Genomic DNA, 27,395 nt, shown 5'->3' with positions numbered 1-27,395 from the left:
GACTGAATAGCTTTCTTTTTAACAGGAGAAAACACAACTGATTTCTTCCAAAAGTTTGATCAATATCAACCAAACTGTTAAGGTTTAGTGCAGGGGTAGGCAACCTTTCAGAAGTGGTGTGCCGAGTCTTCATTTATTCACTTTAATTTAAGGTTTCGCGTGCCAGTAATACATTTTAACGTTTTTTTAGAAGGGGTCTCTCTCTAAGTGTATATTATATAACTAAACTATTGTTGTATGTAAAGTAAACAAGGTTTTCAAAATGTTTAAGAAGCTTCATTTAAAATTAAATTAAAATGCTGATCTTACGCCACCAGCCTGCTCAGCCCGCTGGGTGGGAGGTTCAGGGCAGAGGGCTGGGTATTGGGGGGGGGTGGGGGGACTCGAGGTCAGGGCAGAAGGCTGATGTGGGGGGGTTCAGGGTAGAGGGCTGGGTGTGGGGGGGGACTCGAGGTCAGGGCAGAAGGCTGGTGTGGGGGGGTTCAGGGCAGAGGGCTGGGTGTGTGGGGGGGACTCGAGGTCAGGGCAAAGGGCTGGGGTGTGTGTGGAGGTGCAGGGCACAAGGCGGGGGGGGGGGGTTCGGGGGAGGGCTGGGTGGGGGGGGGGACTTGAAGTCAGGGCAGAGGGTTGGGGTGTATGGACGTGCAGGGTACAAGACTGGGTGTGGGGGGGGTTCAGGGCAGAGGGCTGGGATGTGTGTGGAGGTGCAGGGCAGAAGGCGGGGTGTTGGGGGCAACTCGAGGTCAGGGCAGAGGGCTGGGGTGTGTGTGGGGGGTGCAGGGCAGAGGGATGGGTGTGTGTTGGGGTGGGGAGGTGCAGGGCAGAAGACTGGGGTGCTCGGCTCGTGGGGGTGCTCCCAGCCCCTCCGCCCCCCCCCTTCTCTCAGTGGGCAGCAGCGTGCCACTCACAATTGGCTCGCGTGCCGTGTTTGGCATGCGGGCCGTAGGTTGCCGACCCCTGGTTTAGTGTTTTAATGTGCTGCGTTGGGAAGGGTGAAGAAAAGGCCCCCCCTTTAGCATGCAAAATGCAATTTAATTAGTAATAGCAATGTTTTGCTCTCACTATCTCATCTGAAGATCTAAAAACATTTTAAGTAAAAACAGTGTTATACCTCAAACACTCATGTAAGGAACTGTGGCTATTAATGACATTTTCAGATGGGGAAAATGAGATACAAATGGGTTAAGTGACTTCCCTAAAGTAATGCAACAGATCAGCAGCAGTGCCAATAATAGCGTTTAGGGATCCCTAAGCTCTATCTCCTGCTCAAGCCTCTGGACAACCCTCACTTATTGACTCATAGACTTTAAGGTCAGAAGGGACCATTATGATCATCTGGTCTGACCTCCCGCATGATGCAGGCCACAAAGCCATCCCTACCCTTTCCCTTGACTCTGCTGTTGAAGTCCCCAAATCCTGTGGTTTAGAGACTTCAATTAGCAGAGAATTCTCCAGCTAGCGATCCCTGCCCCATGCTGCGGAGGAAGGCGAAAACCCTCCAGGGCCTCTGCCAATCTACCTTGGAGGAAAATTCCTTCCCGACCCCAAATATGGCGATCAGTAAAACCCCGAGCACGTAGGCAAGATTCTCCAGCCTGACCCTCATTAGCCATTATACTATTTACCTGCCATGGCACGCTGTTCCTTTGACTAAAATCATGTTATCCCATTAAACCATTCCCTCCATAAACTTATCTAGCTTAATCTTAAAACCAGACAGGTCCTTCGCCCCCACCGTTTCCCTCGGAAGGCTGTTCCAATATTTCACCCCTCTGATGGTCAGAAACCTTCGTCTAATTTCAAGCCTAAATTTCGTTCTCGTGTCCACATTAGTACTGAGCTGGAATAATTCCTCTCCCTCCCTGGTATTTATCCCTCTGATATATTTAAAGAGAGCAATCATATCCCCCCTCAGCCTTCGTTTGGTCAGGCTAAACAACCCGAGCTAATATAGGCACTTCTTTGCCTATATTCTTTATTACCAGTATTTATGTAACTAAAAATAGTTTCACACAATTGCTCTACTAGCTGGACCAATATTATTTGGTACTCAAACGTATTAATGGGCTAGCAACTGTCTAAACAGAATCATATGATACTGATTTAGACAATGGATATGTATATACTGTACCTATATTATTTGCATCATCTCAAATGACAAGCAGCTTTATTCTTGTTCTATTTGCTGTGCACAAAAAGTGTTGTAATTCACAAGTATGACTGCACCCTGCACTTTAGTCACAAGAATGACATCAAATATGTTAAAGGAAAGATTTCTAGAAAGTTACATTGCAAAGAAAGCTGCTTCTTAACTTGTACAGGGGAAAACCACAGCAATAGGTCTTAAGATGAAAGCTGCTCTGGTAGTGTTTAGAGGAAGGGCACTCAAACACGTTTTTCAAAACAAGCAGCTGGGGCTTTGTTTGAAAATGAAGATGCTTTATGTGGAATCCTCATAGTATATAAATATAAAACAGGCACGGTTTGAATTACTTGGCTATAATTCCATCTTTGGATCTTGGTGACTCTCTAGCTTTGCTATCATGATTTATGTCATTGCAAAACCACTTTATAGACCTTTAGTCCTGTAATTCAGAGTTGCCCTTTATTTATTGTGTATAATACATGAACATCCGATAAAGTCTTATAAATTACCCTTATCTTTTCAATAGTGTTGTGTTTATAATATCCTGGTTTGCAACAATAAGATGTTCTTAATGATTTTGCTCTATGTACCACGACATTTCAAAATTAAAAGGTTGAATATTTAAAAAAAAATTCTTATCTAGACTATAGCAGACTCCCTTACAAAACATTCAGTTTTGTCATCTTGTTAGAATAGTAACAGCAAAAAAATTTGTTCAACACACTTCTTAATTAAAATGTAAGTACATTCATGATGTATATTTAGCCCAAGAACTTGTCACGTGTAAGTGGCTCAAGCTTTTCTCTTTGAGCTGGAGTTTATTTTAATAAAGGAAACCCTTTAGAATACATCCTTATATTATATATATGGGTATAGTCATTTCTCAGTTACTTGTGTGGTATTGTTCTATATTTAAAGATATTACAAAATGAACTGAATTTAAAACAGAGAGGTTATAACTCTGAAGTGTGCCAAACAGTACTGCTGAAATGCTACCCCAGATGAAAGCTGACCAAGTGGCATTGAATAAAAAGTTGGGAGTGGGACAATGAGTAATAGAGAGAGCTTGCCATGCAGGTGAGGGAGGTTTAGAAACAAGTACAATAACTCCTCACTTAATGCTGGAGTTATGTTCCTGAAAAATGCGACTTTAAGCGAAACAATGTTAAGCGAATCCAATTTTCCCATAAGAATTAATATAAATAGGAGGGTTAGGTTCCAGGGAAAAAATGTTCACCAGACAAAAGACTATATTTTATATCAGATGTATACACACACAACACAGTATAAGTTTTAAACAAACAATTTAATACTATACACAGCAATGATGATTATGAAGCTTGGTTGAGGTGGTGAAGTCAGAGGGTGGGATATTTCCCAGGGAATGCCTTACTGCTAAATGATGAACTAGCACTCGGCTGAGCCCTCAAGAGTTAACACATTTTTGTTAATGTAGCCTCACACTCTACAAGGCAGCACAAATCGAGGGAGGGGGGACACATGGTAGACAGAGAGACACCCTGTGTTTGAAAGAGAGAGATGCGCATTGCCCCTTTAAGTACGCTGACCCCACTCTAAGTACACTGCCTTTTTAAGTAGATCAGCAAGTTGAGATAGCAGCTGCTGCCAGCAAGCTCCCTGTGTCCTGAGCCCTGTTGTGTTCTCCCCCCCAACCCCGCTCTCTAGAGATGGGGTAAGTGGGGGGCAGGAGCAGGGGGAGGGGGACACCCTGACATTACCCCCCCCCTCCTCTCCCCCCTCCCAGGACAGCAAGCAGGAGGTTCCCAGGAGCAGCTCCAAGGCAGAGGGAGGAGCAGCACATGGCAGTGGGGCAGAGGGACACTTGAACTACCGGCAACTGATAGCATGCTGGGCGGCTGCCGCACAGGGATCTTAGGGGAGTGGGGAGATGATAGAGGGGCTGCCGGTCCACCCTGGTTCCAAGCCTCCACCAGTTAGCTGCAACGGGCTGCTCTTCCTGCTAGCAGGGGACAAAGTAAGCGGCTGCCAAACAATGTTATAAGGGAGCATTGTGCAACTTTAAACAAGCATGTTCCCTAACTGATCAGCAACATAACAAGGAAACAACGTTAACCAGGTTGACTTTAAGTGAGGAGTTACTGTAGGTGTAAAGACACAAAGAAATCTGGGTAGACATGGATGTTAGACTTGCTTCTATGGGATAATACATACACACGTAGATCACACTAGATATGTGCTTATTCAGTTTATCAAAAAGAATAAACTCATATGCTTTGTGTATTTTACTTCATTGCTTCGTAACTGTATTTCTCAACAATATTTTTGACATGTATCAAGGAATTTATAGTACTTCTCACTGAAAATCTGGGTGCCCATTTTGAACCTTTAAAATATTAATATCACATGACTTCCTTCGGGTGATTTAACCCTGTGGCACAGGACTTTTAATTTACACCTTCCTTCAACAGCATTACTGAATCTGACTCAGTGTATTTTATCTTTTGACCAAACATAAAGAAATGTGAAGAGGGACACGGTCCCTGGGCAAAAAAGAAAAAAATAATTAACACTTGTCATCCTATCTGATCATTAGTTTATGATGGAAAGAAAGGTAGTTAGTTGCTTTTCTAGTTTCATAGTTGTGATGTAGATTTTTTTTACCTAGCTATGTTTAATCCAGCATTTAACTCAGTCTCAAAAAGAGAGAGTTGTTGGTGTTTGTAGTTCATTTATTGAACCTCACAAACATTTCAGTCCCTTTATAAATTCAGGCTTCTCTTTGGTTTGATCTATATGATGAGTGTGTCTCTTGAGCTTCCTAGTTCCCTTACAATCCAGAATGTTGTACCTGTTAAAAAAATCAGTTCTTAAGAATCTGATCTTTTTATAGTAGTTAATAAGAGCCACAGGATACAAATTATTCTTCCCTTGAGTCTAGCTACCATTTATAAAAGGGGGAAGAGGATATCTTTCACTTAGCTGTTTCCCATTAGCAATGCAGGAGTTGAGCATTTAAAGCTTGAATTTCATTTAGGTCCTCAGCAGGAAGGAGCAAAGAAAAAAGCTAAAGAGAGGACCAAATGGTATTCACCCAAGAGTTCTGAAGGAACTCAAATGTGAAATTGCAGAACTAACAACTGTGGTATGTAACCTATCATTTAAATCAGCTTCTGTACCAGATGACTGAAGGATCTCCTATATAATGCCAATTTTTTTAAAAGGCTCCAGAGGCAATCTCGGCAATTAAAGCCCGATAAGCCTAACTTCAGTACTGGGCAAACTGGTTGAAACTATAGTAAAGAACAGAATTGTCAAACACACACAGATGAACATGATTTGTTGGGGAAGAGTCAACATGGTTTTTGTAAAGGGAAATCATGCTTCACCAATCTACTAGAATTCTTTGAGGGTGTCAACAAGCATGTGGACAAGGGGGATCCAGTGGACATAGTGTACTTAGATTTTCAGAAAGCCTTTGACAAGGTCCCTCAGCAAAGGCTCTTCAGCAAAGTAAGGTGTCACGGGTTAAGAGGGAAGGTCCTCTCATGGATCAGCTTCTATATAAGGAGAGATTAATAAGACTGGGACTTTTCAGCTTTGAAAAGAGACAACTAAGGGGGGATATTATAGAGATCTATAAAATCATGACTGGTATGGAGAAAGTAAATAAGGAAGTGTTATTTACTCCTTCTCATAACACAAGAACTAGGGGATACGAAATGAAATTCATAGGTAGCAGTTTTAAAACAAATAAAAGGAAGTATTTCTTCACACAACCCACAGCCAAACTGTGGAACTTTTTGTCAGAGGATGTTATGAAGGCCAAGACTATAATTGGGTTCAAAAAAGAACTAGGTAAATTCATGGAGGATAGGCCAATCAATGGCTATTAGCCAGGATGGGCAGGGATGGTGTCCCTAGCCTCTGTTTGCCAGAAGCTGGGAATGGGCATCAAGGGATGGATCACTTGATGATTACCTGTTCTGTTCATTCCCTCTGAAGCACCTGGCATTGGCCACTATCAGAAGACAAGATACTTTGCTAGATGGACCTCTGGTCTGACCCGGTATGGCCGTTCTTATGTTCTTGGAAACATTTTGGGGTCAACAGATGGGTATTTTCTGACAAACTATCTTTTGTTGGAAAATTCCCAACCATCTCTACTTTACAGTTAATTGGTGTAACTTAGACCTAATACTTTTATAACAAAGTAACCACAGCTGTTTTCCAATACACAACATGGCGTGTAGCATATTAACAAAAGAATTTCCTTGAGGTGGCTTAGTATAGTCCTGGTTGGCTCTTTGCATTGCTGAAAGGGCTCTGGAATGAGCTAAGGTGCCTAATTTCTATATGGCAAAAAATGTCAAACGTTACTGCCTGAAGTTAGGCACCTAACTCCATATTAAACATGTAAGTGACCTGATTTTTTTTTTTTTTTTGAGGTGCTGGGTTTCTGTAAATGCTATTGATTTCAGTGGAAGCATAATATGATCAACTATTTCAGGCACCCAAGTTGGAAACTTTTTCCTTTAGTATGCATACAGCCAGTAGATAGGAAAACACAAAGTCAGACCTGAGAGTAGGCTTAGATTTGACCAAGAATAGTTCAGGACTCTTTGTTGCAATAATCATATGCTAATTCTTCCTAGAAAATCACCTTCTGGCTACACTAATATAGCCTTGTCTTTAATTAACTTTTTTTCTTACAAGCTGGTTTTCAGGAGGTCAGAACAGGAGCTAACTGCCTTTGAGATTCAAAAGCTCCCCAGGATCCTTTCCGCTTTCTGCTGCATTACTATAAGACAAGTCTCATAATCAGTGGAGTAGATTTGGAGGTGCTCTTTGTTCTGATATCGCCCACTGTAGCAATCATCATGAAATAGAAAGCTCAGTCATAAGAATGGCTATGTTGTACTCACCTACATTTTCATTGTGATATTGCTATCTTTTTATTTGCATAACTAGGTACAGTGTAGTCAAAATTAGCTCATTAAAGCCACAGCAGGGGGTCTCTGTGTAGTTACATCAGGTGTCAGCTTTGGGCTCAATTTTCTGCTCTCCGGTTCTGAAAGAGATTGAATCATTGCAGAGCTATCTGCTGTGAATCTGTAGGGATCAGCTGAAAACAGAGTATTGTATGCCAAGAGATGCGTAGAGCAGCTGATATCAACAGTTTTAATTTTAAAACACTCCAACAAAGCCCTGTGTCTATCCCGCATTGCAGTGGATACAGAAGAAGGGAAAGTAGAAATTCAAAGAGAAAAGTTTAAAAGATGGAGACAACGAGAACCGCAGCGTTCTTCCACCCTGGACCGTCTAAGAGCAAAATAAGTAAGCCAGGGCTCAGTCCTGCTCCTATTGCATAACTCACATTCAGTTCATAATCATCGTCCAAATTAGTACATACTTGTGAAAAGTGAAATTAGAGCATAAGGAAAAACTTTGAAAAGAAAACGATTCTCCCAAAAGTAAAATCCTAAATTGGGTTCATTTGTTAAAATAAATAAATAAAAATTGAAACTAATCTTTAAGATGGAGTTCACATTGCTGTTTACCATTTCCTGCATTCACTTGATATTAAATAAATTTACATTTTCAATAAATTCAGGTATCATTTACCATTCATGAAAGCAAGATAAGAGTGGTTCCTTCATGGCAGCAGAATCTTGAAGTAAATTTAAAAATAACTTTACAATATAGTTTGAATATGGTATTTTTATATGATATATTATTAATCATGTTTATTATGGTGGCCCCTAAGGGGCAATCAAGAGTGCTAGGCACTCTATAAACATAGAATAGTAGGTGGTCCCTGCCCCAGAGAACTTACAATCTAATAGACAGGACTGACACAGGGTGGGGAAAAGGGTATAACACAAAACCATAGTGAATTATGTGGTGGCAGTAAATGTCCCTTTTTTGGAGAGGGGGTGAGGTTATTTGGGAGGGGAAGAGATAAGAGAGATGATGGAGACAGGCCCTGGTAACAGCATCAAATGTGGAGTGAAGCTGATGTGAAAAGATTGTAAGTGGGGTGTAGGGGAAGGATTGGAGCAAGCAGCCAATCAACCCAGGGCAGAAAAAGTCCAGTCAAAACTGTAGAAAGTTCTCTGAGTGTGCAAATGACCAAAGGTTCCTGCTTTGGCTGCTTATACCACTACTTGCTGAACTCTCTCACTGGCTTGCTACAGTTTTCCCTCAAGGCCATGCAGCAGGAGGGAGAGGGAGACACCATCTGACATTTTCCATTATAAGACCCTGTTCTCAGTGGCTTATAACTTTGCCAAACTTTAACGACTTGGGGTGAAATTTTCCATGCTGGATGTCCGTCTCAAGTTGAATTTTTGGTTCAGTCAATTCTGAAAACAAAAGTAGGGAAAAATACATTGTTTTGCCCATGTTCAGAAATTCTTGCGACCTTTTCTTGGTAAAACTCTAGTGACTTTTTCTTTTAAAAGTTCAGACATTGGGACTGAGAGCTGGAATAGAGACTGAGACTGGCTGGAAGGCTACTGGGTCTGGGAGCAGGCAGGAAACTGGGATTGGTTGGGCAGGGGGATTGGGAGCTGGGGAGGGAAACAGAAGGAACCAGTAGGTTGTTGGGGTACACTGAAATTTGATGACATTCGGGGAGAGACTGGGACTGAAAACCAGTGAAGGCAGGGAGAAAATGTTAAAAGGAAGGGAAACCAATCTGACAAAGAACTGGGGTGCGAGGGCAGAACTGGGATTCTCTGGGCAAAGAAACTGGGCAAGGAGATGGTGGAGAGGGGGCAATGAGATTGGACAAGGAGCATGGGGATGGAGATTAGGACAGGGATGATGGGAGCTGCACAACTGGAGGTCAGGGTGGGGAAGAAAGATGGGATGAAGAATTCAGAAGAGGGAACTGGAAATACCTGGGCAAGGAGACTGGGCAGAAGGAAATTGGGGTGGTGGAGGGAGAATATGACTTGCTGGGCAAGGAGACAGGGACTGGGATGAAAAGCCTGAAATGTGGAAAATGGGACTGGGATGAGGGGTGGTGGAGGGTTAGGACTGGGACAGAGACAGATTGGCGGGGAGAGGCAGAAGGGGTCACATAGGAAATGGACAGAAGAGTTTGTGCCCATTAGAATGCACTCCTCTCCGGGGCTTGGAATGGGACCCACAATTCCTGAGTCTCCACCATTCCTCTATCATTCTCCGTGAAAACTGGCAAAGTGTCCATCCTCCTCTAGTGCTGGTCCAGATGGCAACTGACTACTGATATCAGTTATTCCATTGGTTGAGGTGGCAGAGGTTTGTGCAGTGGATTGAATGGTCCCTATCCTGCTGAGGAACATAAGAACGGCCATTTTGGGTCAGACCAATGGTCCGTCTAGCCCAATAACCTGTCTTCCAATTGTGGCAAATGCCAGATGCTTTAAGGGAAATGAGCAGAACAGGACAATAATCCAGTGACCCTGTCATCCAGTCCCAGCATCTGGCAGTCAGAGGCTTAAGGACACCCAGAACATGAGGCTGTATCCCTGGCCATCTTAGCTAACTGCCACTGATGATGAATTTTCCCATTTCTTTTTTTGATCCATTTACAGTTTGGGGCTTCACAACATTCCCTGGCAACGAGTTCCAGAGGTTGACTGTGAGAGGAAGGACTTCTGTTTGTTTTAAACCTGTTGCCTATTAATTTCACTGGGTGACTCCTGGTTTTTGTGTTATGTGAAGGCGTAAATAACACTCACTTTCTTCACACCATTCATGATTTTATAGACCTTTATCACATCCCTTAGTCGCCTCTTGTCCAAACTGAATTAGTCCCAGTCTTTCTAATCTCCCTTCATATGGAAGCTGTTCAATTCCCTTAATTCTTTTCATTGCCCTTGTCTGTACCTTTTCTATATGGTTGTTAATATGGGGGGGGGGGTTGCCCCCCTTTTTTTTTAACCTAAGAAATTATACACGCACAAATCCTTTGTATATTAAAAGGTCATTATTAAGGTTGCAAAGTCAAGCATCCAAATGTTAGGAAATTCTAGAATTAAGGTTACCTATGTTACTTTAATTCAGTCCTCTTGTGTATATGAGTTATGATAGTCTCCAATTACGTGATCACAGACTGTTTTTTCCACAGCATCCCTGCTTCATTCAGTTCAGAGGATGGACCTGCTCTGGGAATGAATCAGGGTTGGGTAGTGAAGTAAACTGTTTTTTGTAGGACCCTTACTCCATTTGTTGCAGAAGTTGGAAGGTGTGTTGGGAATATGGCAGGGGGGGGTTACAGAAATGGAAAGGACAGTCTCTTTGTTAAGGTAGTTAAATGCTGCTCTGGAGGATTTGATTCTGTGTGATGCTAGGCAAGTTGCTTAACCCAGCTTTTAACAGCTGGTCATGTGCTGTGTATACCTCATTTTCTGAGTGCTTGACTTGAGAACCTGGGTTCTGATTTGCAGAAGAGCTGAGCACTCTCAACTGCAACTGACCTCAGTGGGAGCTGTGCTTTGAACATATGATGTTCTATATAATGCTAAGAATTTGGAAAAGTCAGGTTCTAGATGTCTCAAATTGGGCACCCAAAGTTAGCAGATACTTGTGAACCTCAACATCTCTGTGCCTCAGCTCCCTATCTGTAAAATGTGGATGATCATAACCCTCATCTCAGAGTTGTTATGAAAATAAATACATTAATGTTTGTGACTCACTCTAGTGAGGAGCACCATAGAGAAGCCCATGAGGAAATTACTAATGCTGTCTTCAGAGCAATTTTTGGATAGTGTGGAGTAAATAAACCTTGGGATAAACTTGAAGAAATGAAGATACAACAAAATATTGAATTTCTGCTTATTAAGTGAGCACCATCTGTTCAGTCAATTGAGGCAGGGCACTTGTGGAAAACATAGTAGGTGATCATATAATTAAAGACTGTATCATAATGCATACATACAAGAGGGCTGAAATAAAGTGTCACAGGCAAAATATTCTGTGTTTCTTAACTTGAGTGCTTGACATTGTAATTTTAATAATTTGCTTTTAACGTAGTTGCTGGTGGGTTTTTTGTTTGTTGGGGGGACTGCATGTGATTTAGTATAAAAATTGCCTAGAGCCAAGGATAGGCGCCTTTTAATTTCCAATAGGATATATGAAATAATAAATGAAAATACTAAAATAAATAAAAATGGCAAGCATATATTTTGATCTAATAATGTTGTTTTATGATGATATGCCAGAAAGAGTTAATTTCTCAGTCCTGGTCTACTGCTCATTGGGCTAGCAGGGATTGAGGTAATCCTTCAAAGACCTTGCACACGGAGATGATAATATATATCTTCTTAGCACTTAAACTATTTTTGGTGTCTCAAATTTACGTGACACTTTATAAATACAAATAAGACACTCTGTGTGCCCCAAAATTTTTGCAGCCATATAAGACAAAATGTGAAAATGCAAAACGAGACAAAGGGCTTTCAGGAAAGGGAGTAAGGATTATGAAAAATGCATTTTGTTAACAGCAACAGATGTTGCCAGTTAAAGCATGGTGTGGACAGACTGACAGTTCCAGCTAGTCATTAGTTAATATAAAATGACAGCCATAACCATGGACTTAAGGATGTGGCTTAAAGGAGAAAATTGAAGGTTTTGGGATCAAACAGGGCTTCAGTGAACCTAACGTCAAATCCCTGTCCCATTGAAATCAATGGGTGTTATGACATTGATGTAATGGGACCCGGATTTCACTTGTTGAGGAATCTAAAGAAAAAATGCGTTTGGGTCCCAAAGATGCGTTTAAGCTTCAGAGTCCAGACCAAGACCTGAACTTCCACATCTGAAAGGATGGTTAGACACAGTTTTCTACCAAAATAGAAAAGAAAACTTCCTTCTCATTTTGTTGGAGTTGATACTGCAATGGCACTATTAGCGTAGCATAGCTGAAATGCTTTTGGTTTAAAAAATGTGCTATCTAAATTATGACAGTATTAAAATATTTTTAAAAACTAGATGAAGTGGGCTGTAGCCCACGAAAGCTTATGCTCAAATAAATTTGTTAGTGTGGTAACTGTTAGTAATATATTACCTTTTAATATTGACTACCTTAAATTGTCTTCAGTGCTGGAGGTGCAATAGTCTTCTATTTTTTCACCTCCATTTTCCAAGGTAGTTAGGACCGAAATTATCAAAAATGACTTTTGATTTTTGGGTCCCTCCATTTTTTAGATGCCTCGCTTGCTCAGCATCCACCCTATAAGGTTTAACAGGTTGGGGATTTAAAATCTTAAAGGCCCCCAAAATCATTAGTCAGTTTTAAAAATATGGCTCCTGACAACTAAATGACAGGCCTGTTGTGGGGAGAGGGTTCTGGCTGAAAATAAAACCTACAAGAAACCTTGCAGAACTGCTAATCATTGGGACTAGCCTCAAACTCCCTGAGATGATCCAAAACTTGGACTTCCACTGGTGGCTCAAAATCATTCAAATGTTTAGTACAGTTTGGGATTAGGTTTGAAAATTGTGCACAACTCTGGTGTATGTAACAAGGTATGTTGTGGTGCTCCAGTCCAAAGAGCATTACGGCTAAAGAATCAAGCATTTTTTTCTTCTGATTTATATGTATGTTTTGTCAATTAATTTTGTACATATTTATCTCACAAATCATAAATACTAAGGCTGGATTTACTTTTTTCAGTTTCAATTGACTGGAGAATGGCACAATTATGTCATGTACTTCTGTGATTTATATAACAAGTAAAATTCTACTGTGGGTATACATTACTAACATACTATACGTTTTCTCAATGTACATATTTACAAATATGTATTTCAGTTTGGATGGATCAATGTGGAAAGAAACTGTATAATAAAATTAAAAGATTAGATTTAATGTCTATACTGTTTGCAGTTTAGTTATTTTTAAGTCTTTGTTTTCAAATGTTCACTTTCTAAGATGCAATGTTAGTGCCTATTATAAATTAATCAGATAAAGGTATGATTCCAAGATATTACTTTGTTTCAATTTTACATTGTATTTTCAGTTAACTTTAATAATATTCTTTTTCTTTTATTGTTGTAATCTGTTGTCTGTTTTGTCTATTGCATGTCCAGGGTTCTAAGGTTAGTATTACTGCTGTAAGTTTCAGTTTTTAAGTTTTTCAATCTTTATTATTTTTGATAATTTGACATTTTGGCTTTTTTTTTAATTATTCACGCCATATTATAGGATATGGTCAGGAGTAAAATAGGTGCATTTATGGACTTTTCCTGAAATGTTTCGTAGTGTAATCTAATGCATTGGCTAATAATTATATGCTGCTTATTGTAAACTACCAAGTCAAAGTTAGACAAGCCTATGATCTAATATAAATTGCAGAAGTGTCCATCTGCTGTGAAAATCTGATTTAGTTCAAACTCTGGACATATAACCATCTGGGAATTTAGTTATTGCTTTTAAAATTTACATAGTAAGCATGAGTTTTACCATACCATTCTAAAACATTCTAGCTTCTGAAAACAGTTTGCTAAACAAGAAAACTTCTCTGAAATGTAGTTAGAATACATACTAGTGTGTTACCTTTAAGAGGTGAATTTCATTATAGTAATTAGACCTAATAGAAGGCTATTTATTGTCTTTATAGTGAATTGGCAGCATTTAGGGAGATTTCCTAAAGAAAATCCTATTTTTTTCTTCTATGTAATGCTAGCAAAAATCATGTAAAAACTATACTATAAAACATGCTTTTACGTGGCTTACTATTTCATGTGAAAATAAACCTGGACATTTCACATTGGGAAGTAAAAGATCTACTCCCTTAAGAAAATGTATATAGTACAATATAATTAATTGTATTATAGCAATAATCCAAAACAGGAAGTCCACTAATAGACTATTGGTGCATATTTCTGGTGATTATTGAGGTGAGTCCAAAGGCCATGTTTCTATAACCACCTGAGAATTGCACCAGCAGCCTACTAATGCACACCCTGGCATGGCTTCTTGCTATTCAGATATGGCTTCTTCAGTTTAAATTTCATTTGTGTAAGTGTTTTATATATAAACAATTTGCTACTTTTCTATGTGAATTAATAACGTTTCTTCTACTATGACAAGGGGGTCACGGTAGAAAAATAACATAAAATAACAGGGAATAACTGCCTAGAGGAATGCTAGTGGCAGTCCTTCAAAGGGAAATGGTGTTTCAAAAGTCTAATTGTCATCATATCATTTGTTTTGTCTTGCTGGACAGATTTTAAATAGTGACAACCCTTCCCAGAATACCCATGTAACTGACATGTCTTGCAATGTTATCTATCATTCTGATGACAGAAAGACACATTATACCTTTCACGTGTCAGAACAATTGTTTTCTTAATATTGTTTGGCATTATCGGCACTGTTAGTATGTTGTTAAACCTAAACAACTATTTCAACAAGTTACTGTTCACTGAGGACATTAAATTCTCAACAATAGGGAAATAAAGGGTTTTAAAAGAATTTTCTCTACTCTTGTTACGGAAAGAAATGTTTATGACAGGACAAAATAATACATTTTAAGCTCCTTATTTGTCTTACAGAATCCCTGAAACTGGAACCAAAAGGCTAAAATTTTCACAAGCACCTGAGTCCCATTTTTAAAAAAAGACCTAGAAACTTAAGTCCCATTGATTATCAGTGAGACTTAGGTTCCTAAAGTCAAGGTATTTAGGTGCCTGAAGATGCAGATAGGCACCTCATGGGATTTTCAAAAGCACCTAGGCACCAAATTCTGAGATTTTAATGGGAGTTGGCCTCCTAGGCACTTTTGTAAATCCCACTAGACGCCCGCCTGCATATTTAGACACCTAAATGAATTTAAAAATCTGTCCCTAAGAGCTTAACTCACTTTTGAAAATGAGGCTTAGGCTCCAGTCACTTAGGCACTTTTGAAAATGTTACCCTAAATCATAATCCTTTTTTACATTTATGAAACAATTGCAGACTCGGGAGTGGCTTTGCCATGAGCCTAGGCCATGGGAACAGCCCAAGATGGAGACTGTGATTCCACGTGGAATGTATGCTGCACCAGGTACAAACCTGGCATGATTTCCTCCCTCACTGGAGCAACAGGGAGGGACTAAACTCCCTCCCCTGCTGATCCAGGGATGGAGTAAACTGTGCTAGGTTTATGCCCAATAAAGCATACATTTCTCGGCTCCAACTACACGTTAGTGATACGGAAAGACTCTGCTCAGTTCCCACCCCATTCCATTTCTCTCACCCATCTGTGTGAGTAGGGGCAGGTGGAGACATAGCAGCTCTGCAGAGCCCATTTTCCTTCCTGTGCTGTCATGCAGTGCGATTGCTCAGAGACATAAAGGGGTGTCATGTACTCCCTTATGCCTTGTACAGCTGTGGTAGCTGGGCCACAGTTTGGTTCTATGTAAATAGTAATAATTTTCTCACAGATATTAGACTTCATAATACCTATTACAGCATGCAAGTGTGAATTCATCTTCCTACTCCATTATTTTTAAGTTCACTCATAAGTAATTTACATTGACAAAAAATATAGATAGGCTTGGCAGGATTCAATTTTAATCAATAGATTTTGATAAATGTTGGTTTCAACTGACATACTGAAACCAGTGAAAAATAGAGTGATTGGTGAAAGTCAGCGGGAGTGCAGCCTTTCCCTCCCCCTGTGCTTGTAAGGATCAGGCCTCAACTGCTGTCACAGGAGTGGGGCCATGACAGCGGGGCTGCAGAGATGTCTCTGTGCTGCCACTGAGCCAGTGATACTGGATCCCTTCAGGTGCAAGGTGCGGAGAAGGCTGAATCCCTGGCCAGAGTAGACACCCCCAGCCAAGATTGCAAGGAGGAGGCCACCCTGCTCCAGGCAGGAGCCATTCAGCAGCAGGGTGGCCTCACCCGTGGCTGGGGACAATGACAACTTCTCGCGGCCCTGGCTGAGGGTCTCTGTTCTGCCCTGCTCCATCAGAACCACAGACTTCCCTGTACCTTGTGTCTGCCAGGATCAGGTGTCACCAGCCCCACGGCTGTTCAGGGAGCCCTTTTCAGCTCTGCTCTCGTGGTCCTGCTCACTCACTCACCAGCCAGGAATGTAACAGTCATCCCTGGGCAGGAACTGTTCAGCAGCAGCATCCCATAGCCAGGGGATCATCCTCCTTGCAACCCTGGCCAGGAGTTTCTGTTCCACCAAGCCAGGACCACAGCCTCCCCTGCACCATGGGTAATGGTGCCTTGAATCCCTCATCTATGCAGGGAGCCCCTTGCAGCCAATGCTACCCTAAGCCAACCCTACGCCCTTTAATTTCCAGCAACTATAAAAATAAAAATAGAAAAAAATTGAAAAATATCTTAATATATATAAAACAATAAACATCAAAATTATATAAAAAACCCCCGAATTCTGCCAACCCTAAATATAGGAAATAGTGTTTTGTAATTTTTCTCATTTACTTATTTATTGTTAACAATTAAAATTGAGACGTGGGTGTGCTATATTTGTTGTTTGAAACTGTTAAGTCTAGTATAATTATTTTCTCTTAAAGACTGAATTGGAAAATATTGAAGTGACACAAGGAATGTCAGCAGAGACAGCAGTGACTTTCCTGAGCCGTCTGATGGCTATGGTTGATGTACTGGTGTTTGCCAGTTCTCTAAACTTCAGTGAGATTGAAGCTGAAAAAAACATGTCTTCTGGAGGCTTAATGCGACAGTGCCTAAGGCTGGGTAAGTCTGTATAGAACAACACAGACAGTGTGCATTAAATAATTACTTACAGATCAATGAGCTAAGGCTATAATGAATAAAAGTAGGAATGAACCTGGTTCTGACTATGATGTGGTAGACTAAAATACCACAGAGTTTTTACTGACTTGTTACAATAGTTATGATGGTTATGATGATTGAAACACAAAAATAGATGAGAATCGATCACATGTCCAGATTTAAAGTTGTCATTGATGACATTCAAATTGTAAAGCATGTTGTAGGACAGTAAAATATTAATACAAGAAAACTAATGAAAGGAAGAAAATTACTGTTTCCCTCAACAACTGATCTGCTGTGCTGCTCTTCTGTTGTAAGATTTTTCATCATGGTCTTTGGTTCTCTGAGAATTGCCTCTGCAGATCCCCTCTTTTGGGAGAATACACCTCAGCCATGTGCCTGTAAAGCATCTAGCAAACAGTGATAGTTTGGGCTATGTGTACACAGTTTTGTAAATGAAAACATTCTTTGAAAAGGTATGAAGAAGTGTGACCCCATGTGTCCTCATTATCTTTCCCATTGCCATTGGCAGCAGGTCTTGGAAATGTTGTCTTTTCAAATGAATTGCAGCATTATTTTTTGCTGACAAAAATTATTCAGCTCAGTCAAGAACTGAGAAGACAATGAGGAATTTAAGAGAGACCTAACCAAACTACATGAACAACATGCAATACAATGGCAAATTCTGTTTTGTTATTTTCATGCTGTCTATAAACAGCACTATATTAATGTTTTCCACAAGCTGTTAGATATGGACTGTGAAAAAAATGTTTTTAATGAAAGCGAGCTTGAAGGATACAGACTCAGTGGCGTGGGGTGAGCTATAGAACCTCAATGGAGCAAAGAACCCCGCTTTAAAGACAGTTCATTTCAGAAGAGCAATTCCCCAGTCTTTAATTAACTATTTCTCAACTGTCCTCCAGTGTTTTATTACTTCTAATCATTTTCTTAAGTGTAGGGATCCCTAAAAGGGAATTCTTGACAAGGTTTATTCAGAGTTCTCATTGCTAGTTCAGAACCAAACCTGCCCACACTTCTCCCCCATTTCTTTCAGATTCCTTAGACTATATTTTGAATTGGAAGATATTGAGTTTGGCTATGGTCTATTATAAGCTATTACACCAAACAGTATGATATGTGGAATAAGTGCACCTGACCTCAGTGACAACTAGTTCCCAAAATAAGTATTTGAGCTGCAGGTAGCAGTCTCCTGTCCTCCTACCCCCAATATCCTACAGTTAAGTCATACGGTCAAAGTGGAAAAAATGAGACACTTCTTTGGGGATATTACAAGGAAATGTTTTGGTGGAGGGATAAGGGAAGTTGATGGAGAAGTGGGAAGACAAAAAAAAAGGGTGTCCTCTACCTTCTGGCTCCCACGTCCCATTTTTAAATGGAAAATTGGATCACTTTATAGTAAGAGTCCCAATCTTTTCAATCTTTGTTCAAGTAAGAGTCTTCTCATTCTTCTAATTATTCTTGGCACCTGTCACCCCTTTATATCATTTTTGAGATGTGGTGACCAAGACTGAGCGCACTATTCCAGATGAGGTTGTACCATTGATTTATATAAGAGCATTATAATATTTTCTGTGGTGTTCTCCATGCTATTCCTTATGCATTCTATATTTATATCATTATTTTTTGGTTTTCGGGAGGATTTTTTTTGTCTGCTGCTGTGCATTGAGCGGGGGGAGGGATAGCTCAGTGGTTTGAGCATTGGCCTGCTAAACCCAGGCTTGTGAGTTCAATCCTTGAGGGGGCACTTAGGGATCTGGGGCAAAATCAGTACTTGGTCCTGCTAGTGAAGGCAGCAGGCTGGACTCAATGACCTTCCGAGGTCCCTTCCAGTTCTAGGAGATAGGACATCTCCATTAATTTTTAATTTTTTATTTATTGAGCAGAAAGTCACTGAGCTGTCCACAGTGATGCCCAACACTTTTGATAAATTGCTACAATTAATGTAGGACCTTAGAAGCAGCAAGCGTAGTTCAAATTATTCTGTTTTGTTGTGCATTGCTTTAAGTTGTCAATGTTGAATTCCATCTGCCCATCATATTGCATGTTGTTTATCTAGTTTGTCTAGGTCTCTCTTAAATTCCTCATAGTCTTCTCAGTTCTTGACTGAGCTGAATAATTTTTGTCAGCTGCAAATTTTGCCACAACACTGTTCTCCCATCTTTTCAGATCACTGATAATTACTATTGTCAGTCCTCATGTGGAACCTTATGGCAGTCTGCTGCTAATCTCTGACTTGACGGAAAGTAACCATTGATTCCTACCTTTTGTTTTCTGTCTTCTAGCACAAAAAATGTTAAGGTTGGCTTTGGCAACACTAAGGAGTATGCTTCCAAAAATAGTGGATCAACAGGGACAACATGATCATAATCTAAGAACTCCAGTTACAGGGAATAATAATTTGCCTTTTTCAAACTTCTTGTAGCCTTAAATATGAGCCTTGTTTAAGACAGATAGTCATAAAATTAAGGAACCTGATTAACTAAAAACAGAGTGAAATTGGAAAAGTCACCATAATATTTTCTCAGTATCACCAGAGTATAATTTAAGAGATTTGTGATGCCTGTTTATACAATTGCTACTGGGACATAATCATTCTTTGGAGGTATAGGCACTTCATTAAATGGTAACTGTGTAATCACGTAATGATAATGTTCAATTACATCTTTTTTTAGTTTGTTGTGTTGCTGTGAGAAACTGTTTAGAATGTCGACAAAGACAGAGAGAGAGGGTGAACAAATCTTCACTAATCAGCAGTAAAACTCAGGAGACTCTTCAGGGTATGACTGCAACAGCAATGACCAAGGTAATCTAATGTTGTTAATATAGGTTGTACCAGTGCTTAAAATGAGCAGGAGATGATTGTAGTTAATTTCTAGATTTCTTTTAAAACAGAAGCTGAATTGTCACCCATTTCCTGGCTCTCAAAAGAAAACATTTTCTTTTTAATTGAAACAAGAAAAAAATTAAAAGGAAGAAAATAGTTAATTTAATGGCATGATTAGAATTGTTCTCCAATACTTTACTCTCTCTCTCTTACTTCTGCTCCAGAGAGCACATCTTCTCCCCCACCCTATTGCAATTTGACCTATCTATACATATTTCTTTGATTTCTAAAGCCTCGTGAGATGCATGGCCAAAGCCTGCAATCAGATCTTTGTGGGTGGACTCTTGCATCCTTGTAGAATCCCATTAACTTCAGAAGGGCTCTGTGTGTAAATCATGGTCTGTCTTTGTGGATATGACTCCAAGAATGAGGTCTAAATTTGTTTGTCACTTACATTTCAGTCACTTTGGTGTCCTTATTATTTAAGTTACTCATTTCTGAATATTTTCCAATTTGGTCACAGTTTTGGGGGTTGAAGAGCCTAAACTAAGTGTACAGAGACACAGAAACCATCCCTGGTCCCAAAGATGATGCTTTGGTATATCCAGCCCAAATTCACTTATCATGATAAACTCATTACTACTTTCACAATATAAACGCTTGCCACAAAATACTGCTTCAGATAAGACTTGTATCCACAAATATCACTAGATTATTTTATAAAACCATACCAAAAATCCATCCTAGCAATTTTGCCAAACTCAACACAAGACAAACATTGGACAGTAGAAAACAGAACACTTTTTTATATGTTAATTGTTATTTGGATTGCAGTGTTTATTGTTTAAAGAAAACAGGTCACATTACTGTAAGTAGAATACTGAACATGTATGACCTGCATGGGACTGTAATAATAATTGTCTGTATAAAATAGAATGAGGCTGAATTTTCTAAGTTATTTTCACTTATACAAACACATTTTTAGTTTATCATGTGCATAGGAAATATTTCTTATTAATAGTACCAAAAAAAAATTGTCTCCTCTTGGTACAGTTAATATGCTAACTACTAAAGAGTGGTGCATTTGTCCAGTAGGATTAAAACATTGATTTTGAAGAATATAAACAATTCTGTATCTGACTATTCAGTACTAATGCATTAAAATAAGTAAAGCATCACTATGTTTGTAGAACCAATATCTGAATATTGCCTTTTTTGTCTGCAGGTTAGTACTAATGTATTTAATTTATTTATTGGCGATCAAATAAATGTTTTGAATAAAAATCTCCGTACAGTTTGGAAAAATAATTTTACATTTTTAGACACCATTGGAAAATGTTCCTGGTAACCTTTCCCCAATAAAGGATCCTGATAGACTTCTTCAGGATGTTGACATTAATCGTCTGCGAGCAGTTGTTTTTCGTGATGTGGTGAGTAATTTATGGACCATGATTTTTCTTTTTTGCAATATATTCACTAATATTTAAAAGAAAGATTGATGTTACAAATAACTTGCATTAAAAAAAAAAAAGGACAGCTTTGGAAGCTGGATGGTCTTAAAATCTGTGTTCACCTCCAAATAAGGCTTCAGATTTCCATTTTTTGGGGGAAGAAATCTGCCAAATTCTACATAATCTCTCTTTCTCCTTTTTCTTACAAAATGAAGCATTTAATAAAAGTGATCTTATTTGGTAAGAAAGATGCCTTACCTAATTTCATTGCACTTTACTAGCTGAAACGGACATGCAAACTACATGCAAGGAAAACTTCAACAATCTCTGAAATGCAACAACCTCTGGGGTGAAATGTTGCACCTCCTTATTAATGCAACATTTATAATCATATAAGATCCAGTTCTGTTATGGTACTGAGTAGCTTTATATAACCCATCTATGCTAAATGACTTTAGTATCCCTTCTGGCAATATTCTAGGGGAATGCATGCTGAACCACAAATGCTGATGTTGACTTCTCAGAATAGTTGCTGCATCCGTAAATGGCACAGAAATATAATATCTTCACTCATTTTATGCTACAAATTTATAGTGTGGTCTGGAAGTAAGAGCAAGTGAATAGAATTCTGATTCTTCCGTTCTATTGCTGACTTTGCCACTTGTTTGTTCTGAGATCTTAGGCAAGTCACCTAATCTTTCTGTGTACAGGCTTACCCGTTCATCAATTCATAGATTTCCAAAGCCAGAAGGGACAGTTATGATCATCTAGTCTGACCTCCTGTATGTCACAGGCCATAGAACTCCAAGATTAATTGCTAGAGTATATCTTTTAGAAAATATTTAATCTTGATTTAAAAATTATCAGTAATGGAGAAACACTCCTAGCTAATTTTGGCTCATAATTGTTTTCAGCTTTGTGAAACTGGCTATAACACACCAAGTGTATACATATTACTGATCTGGATTTGAGTCTTCTTTCACATTGTAATGTGATCAAGTCATGATCACTTGTACCTAAGCTAACTTTAATTTTTAGTTCTGTGATCAGTTACTATTTACCTGTTAGGAGAAGTCTAATAAAGGATTCCCCTGTGTTGGCTGCAACACTTTTTGAGTTAGGAAATTGTAACCTATAATTTTTTACAAATTCTAAGGGTGCTCTAGTACTGGCATGTGAGACTGCCAGCATATGGCACACACATTGAAGTCCCCTATGATTACACAGTTTTTTCCTATATGTTATAGATTGGTAGGTAAAGCAACGGTCACCCTGTTCCTTAGTGTGATTTGGTGGTCTATAGCAAAGCACAAGATGGGGTATTATTTGGTGTCTATCTATTAGGACATTGATCCATAAGCATTCAAGCTAATTTTGTTCTGAGTGCATCAGAAACAGATAATGCTATTTTTGACACAGAAGGCTATTCCCCCTCCCCGCTTGCCCACACTATCCTTCCTAAATAGGTTATAACCACTGACTTTAACATTCCAATTAGCGTATAGATAATTCAAGAATTGAATTGTAAGCAAGTAAGCAGGTATAACACCTAAACAGGTTGATGTTTCTAAAACATATTGATTATCTTGATTTAAAAGTTCTGTGTAAGTGTTAAGTATGATAATGTGTTCCTTTTTCTCTCACTCAGGATGATAGCAAACAGGCTCAATTTTTGGCTTTGGCAGTAGTTTACTTTATTTCTGTGCTGATGGTCTCCAAGTACCGTGATATACTAGAACCTCAACGGGAGACTGCAAGATGTGGGAGCCAGGCAGGTAGAAATATCAGACAGGAAATAAATTCACCAACAAGTACAGGTACATCTATTTTTCCCACTTATTTTTCATTTTGTTTTTAGAATTTCCTTGAAACAGTAAATATTTGACTACAAAAACTTTTAAATTGTATGAAAGGTGTGAAGACTACTGAGACTAGTTTGTTGTTGTTTAGTTTCTCCAAGCTTCTTTAATATATGTTGGTTGTTAATAAGTTAGATTTAAACTATGAGCTTCTTCTTATAGGGTTTAACTTACTTTCATTTGCTTATTCTGTATTTATGCATCCATTTTTTAATATATATTTACATTCAAAGAAGGAGAGCCCTTGTGAATTTAAAGATGTGAAAGGACAAGATATTAACCTGTCAAAGTAAACCTAAAAATTGTCATTTGTCTACTGTGAGCAGCTCTCTGACTCTAAATGCACTATCTGAAGTTTGTAATCAGCAAACACAGCTAGCTCCCTAGTTGAAGTTACTTCAGTTTAAACTTAATCTTGTGAAAAGCTAATACAGCAAAGACTATTAACTCTCTTGAGTCCTGCTGCCTTTCTAGTTTGGGTCTGCATTGAAAAGCCCCTGGAAGTCTAATATACTAGAATTGTTGCCTTTATTGAATTCTTTAACTGATTAGTATGAATTCTTATTTTTTCCCTGGGAACTGGTATCTCAGCCTTTGGGGGTACTATCTGTCAGCTGCAGAACCTGCCAAGAGTTTTGAATCCAAATGCGTTCCTCCACTATTTGTAATGTTCAGTTTGCCAGTCCAATGGCTTATTTAGGCCATTGAAATGGATTGGTTTATGACTGTGCTCTGTTTTCTCTCTCAGAACAGCCATATAAATATATTTGAAAAGAGTGATTAGAAATCAGTGGCCAAATCTCTGCATGTTGTTTTTCATGAATTTGTTGCTTCTTGTACTGAATTTGATTTGCTGTTTTAGTTTTTGGAACTGCTGATTTTCATATCACGTATAGTGTAATTGAAATTCATGTCCTATTTGCTTTTATTTAGGGCTGTCAAATGATTTAAAAATTGCAATTGTGAGATTAAAAAATAGTTGTCATTAATCAGTTTTAACCACGCTATTAAACAATAATAGAAAACCAATTTAAATGTATTATAAATATTTTTGATATTTTTTCTACATTTTCAGATATATTGAGTTCAATTACAATACAGAATACAAAGTGTATACTGCTCACTTTATATTATTTTATTACAAATATTTTCATTGTAAAAAAGATAAGCAGAAGAAATAGTATTTTCAATTTACATCATACAAGTACTGTAGTGCAATCTCTTGATCATGATAGTGCAACTTACAAATGTAGAATTATTTTTTCATAACCGCACTCAAAAACAAGACAATGTAGTCTCTAAAGTTTTACAAGTCCACTGAGTCCTACTTTTTGTTCAGCCAATTGCTAATACAAACACGTTTGTTTACATTTTCGGGACTGCTTCTTTTTTACAGTGTCACCTGAAAGGGAGAACAGGTATTTGTATGGCACTGTTTTAGAGGTCATTGCAAGTTATTTAAGTACCAGATATGCTAAACATTCATATGTCACTCCATGCGTTGACTTGTAGATCGCACTATTTTTTGTTTACAGTGCAAATATTTGTAATACAAAAATTATATAAAGTGAGCACTGTACACTTTATATTCTGTGTTGTGATTGAAATCAATATATTTGAAAACGTAGAAAAACTTCCAAAATATTTATAATACATTTAAATTTGTATTCTATTATGTTTTAACAGTGCAATTAAAACTGCAATTAATCACAGCTTTTTTTTAATCTAGTTAATTTGTTTTGCATTAAAACTTGAGTTAACTGCAATTAATTATCAGAGGGGTAGCCGTGTTAGTCTGAATCTGTAAAAAGCAACAGAGGGTCCTGTGGCACCTTTAAGACTAACAGAAGTATTGGAGCATAAGCTTTCGTGGGTGAATGCCCACTTCATCAGACGCAAGTAATGGAAATTTCCAGAGGCAGGTATAAATCAGTATGGAGATAACGAGGTTAGTTCAATCAGGGAGGGTGAGGTACTCTGCTAGCAGTTGAGGTGTGAACACCAATGGAGGAGAAACTGCTTCTGTACAATTAATTACAATTCTGCAATTAATTGACAGCCCTACTTTTATTCATTTTATCTAATTCATTGTTATATCTTAGCTTGCTTACTTTCTACCTTTGTACGCTAAGTTTAAAAAAAAATCCATGTCCTCATTGGCTGTTTTCATTTAATAAACTTATATTTAAGTGGTCAGCTATGAGAAACCATAATTTTATGTTGTATTTAATGTGTCCTTCCTGGTCATATGTTGTGGTGCTGGAGTAGGAAACTGCTTGTTTCAATTAACTATTTCAGCCATGTTTGTATTATATATGTGTCTTTTTCCCTATAAATGTTGTTCTTATGATTCCCTACTAATTGGTCTGATGTTTCCTATCTCTTGATACATAACTTGTTTCCTTTCTTCAGAAATGCATTTTTGTTAATAGTGCCATATTTGCATGTTTCAATGAGATAGGACTTCTGTCATGGATCCACAGTGGACCAGATCACAGGCGGTTATTAGCTGGCTCACATTTGATTCCATGATTTTCTCCACAGTTGTGGTCATACCATCTATCCCTCACCCAAGTTTGAACCATGGATTCCTTGCCAAGTTAATTCCTGAGCAGAGCTTTGCCCACTCATTTTACAAAGGTAATATTATCATCATCTCCTAACCTGTTTGGGTGTCCTTATTTAGTGTAATGTAATTAAATAACTAACCGTGATGTAATTCTTGGTAAATAAGCATACGCCTCAGGTTACATGGAGATCAGACTGTCACCTGATGAGGATACCCTTAAGACAAGGCTTTCTTCCTGGCTACATTTACTTTTGGAAGTATCTTTCCCACTTCTACTACCATTTGTTCATTTCAGTGACACCTACTAAATTAATTAATAGTAGGTAAACAAAAAAGTAGTGTTAAAGTGGAGAGAGTTGAGAAGGAAATTTTGAATGTTTTTGGTTTGGGCTTATTCTTTTTCTTCTTGCTGCAACAATACCTCCTTTAGTTATGAAAACAAATCAGACCTATTTTAAAAATATTGCATACAGGGAATAAATTAAATCTTTAGTACTACTTTTTTAGTGTTCCCTTTCCTCACACTTCCCACAGGTCGTCTCTCTTCCTTTCCTTTTCTTCTTTTTTCTTTCACTTTTTGTTTGTATGTAAGCCTTTATATTGTATATAATGTAAAGTTTTATTTTATATGTTGTTAATTGCTGTACTGTGCTATTCTGGAGAGAGACAGTTTCTGCAGTCACAGCAAATGTTTTGTAATACAGGCTGTTTTTTCAGATAGAAAATATGCATATGCATATGCATGGGCTACGTTTTTCAAATGTCAGGGATTTGCATATGTACAAAGTTAAATAGGTGCATTTGGAACCAAGAGTGCATGTGAATTTTCCAACTTGTGTGCACATGTTACGGTGGAAGTGCAAAAAGTGAATGGGTACAACCATACTTTATCTGATTATCATGCTCTCTGTGTCACTCTGATAAAAACCCAAAGAGTAAAAAGAATGATGAATACAAACAAAAAACTAGTAATTAATTCTGTGACTACTTCTGATAAAATATGAGGAATAGGCTGACTTCCTACTTTACTAAGAATACTTAGCACTTACATGGTGCTTTTCATGTTCCAAATGCTTTACAATGTTAAACCCTTCAATCAAGAGTTCCCACAAAAAAATGTTTGGTTGCCTTAGAGTGTGGTCACCAGTTCTTGCTGGTGGCCACTCTGACAATTTTTCCTAAAATACTTAATTAACTTTAGCAAAAACACATATATATGTCCAAATCATTGTTATTTATTTATGTAGGGTTTTGTCTATAGACTCAATAATAGAAATAATGTACAGTAGTCTCTTATTTTTTACTGGACCAAAATGGAATAGAAACACAAATAAGGTGCTTTGCATGTTTGCATGTCTTTTTTGTTGTTTGTTTTGCGCTTTTTTATAATTAATACTTGCTAGCTAGTAAGTCTGCTAACTAGCTGGGAGACACTGAAAAGACACATTAACAAACATACAAATATCACTTTTTACAGCAGAGACTTACTTAGCCCCAGCAAGCCAGGGACAAATTAAGCCCTGGATGGGGAGGTGGGTAGCACAGCAGCTGGGCCCAGGGCAATGGGGGGATGGATGGGGGACTAGGGAAGGCAGCAGGGGCCAGGGGCAATGTGGGGGGATAGTGAACCTGGGGCCAGCACCCAAACCTGGAGCCTGCTAACAGGGGCAGCTCTAGGCACCAGCAAAGCAAGCACGTGCTTGGGGCAGCCCATTTGCAGGGGCGGCAGGGATCCAGCCTGGGAGCTGAGAACCAACAGGGGGCCCTGGGAGCTGTAGTTCCTTGGTTAGTTCCCTGCCT

General features: G+C 38.8%; 1 protein-coding gene across 14 annotated transcripts in view; it reads left to right on the top strand.

Moving 5' to 3' along the window:
* Positions 1-27,395, top strand: part of NBEA (neurobeachin) — an 834,265-nt gene that overhangs the window by 317,780 nt on the left and 489,090 nt on the right. For 5 of the 14 annotated variants that reach the window (XM_034758618.1, XM_034758619.1, XM_034758623.1 and 2 more), the window contains exons 25-30: positions 13,208-13,231; positions 16,652-16,832; positions 19,565-19,695; positions 21,039-21,146; positions 22,816-22,984; positions 25,571-25,666. In XM_034758618.1, the coding sequence (XP_034614509.1) occupies positions 13,208-13,231; positions 16,652-16,832; positions 19,565-19,695; positions 21,039-21,146; positions 22,816-22,984; positions 25,571-25,666 (709 nt within the window). The remainder of the gene's footprint in view (positions 1-13,207; positions 13,232-16,651; positions 16,833-19,564; positions 19,696-21,038; positions 21,147-22,815; positions 22,985-25,570; positions 25,667-27,395) is intronic. The other 9 variants (XM_034758624.1, XM_034758617.1, XM_034758622.1 and 6 more) reach the window with 5 other exon arrangements.

This window comes from Trachemys scripta, chromosome 1, assembly GCF_013100865.1.
Source record: "Trachemys scripta elegans isolate TJP31775 chromosome 1, CAS_Tse_1.0, whole genome shotgun sequence".
NCBI classification, from domain to species: Eukaryota; Metazoa; Chordata; order Testudines; family Emydidae; genus Trachemys; species Trachemys scripta.
The sequence above is the reverse complement of the archived record's forward strand: the minus strand, read 5'-3'. Positions and strand labels throughout refer to the sequence as shown.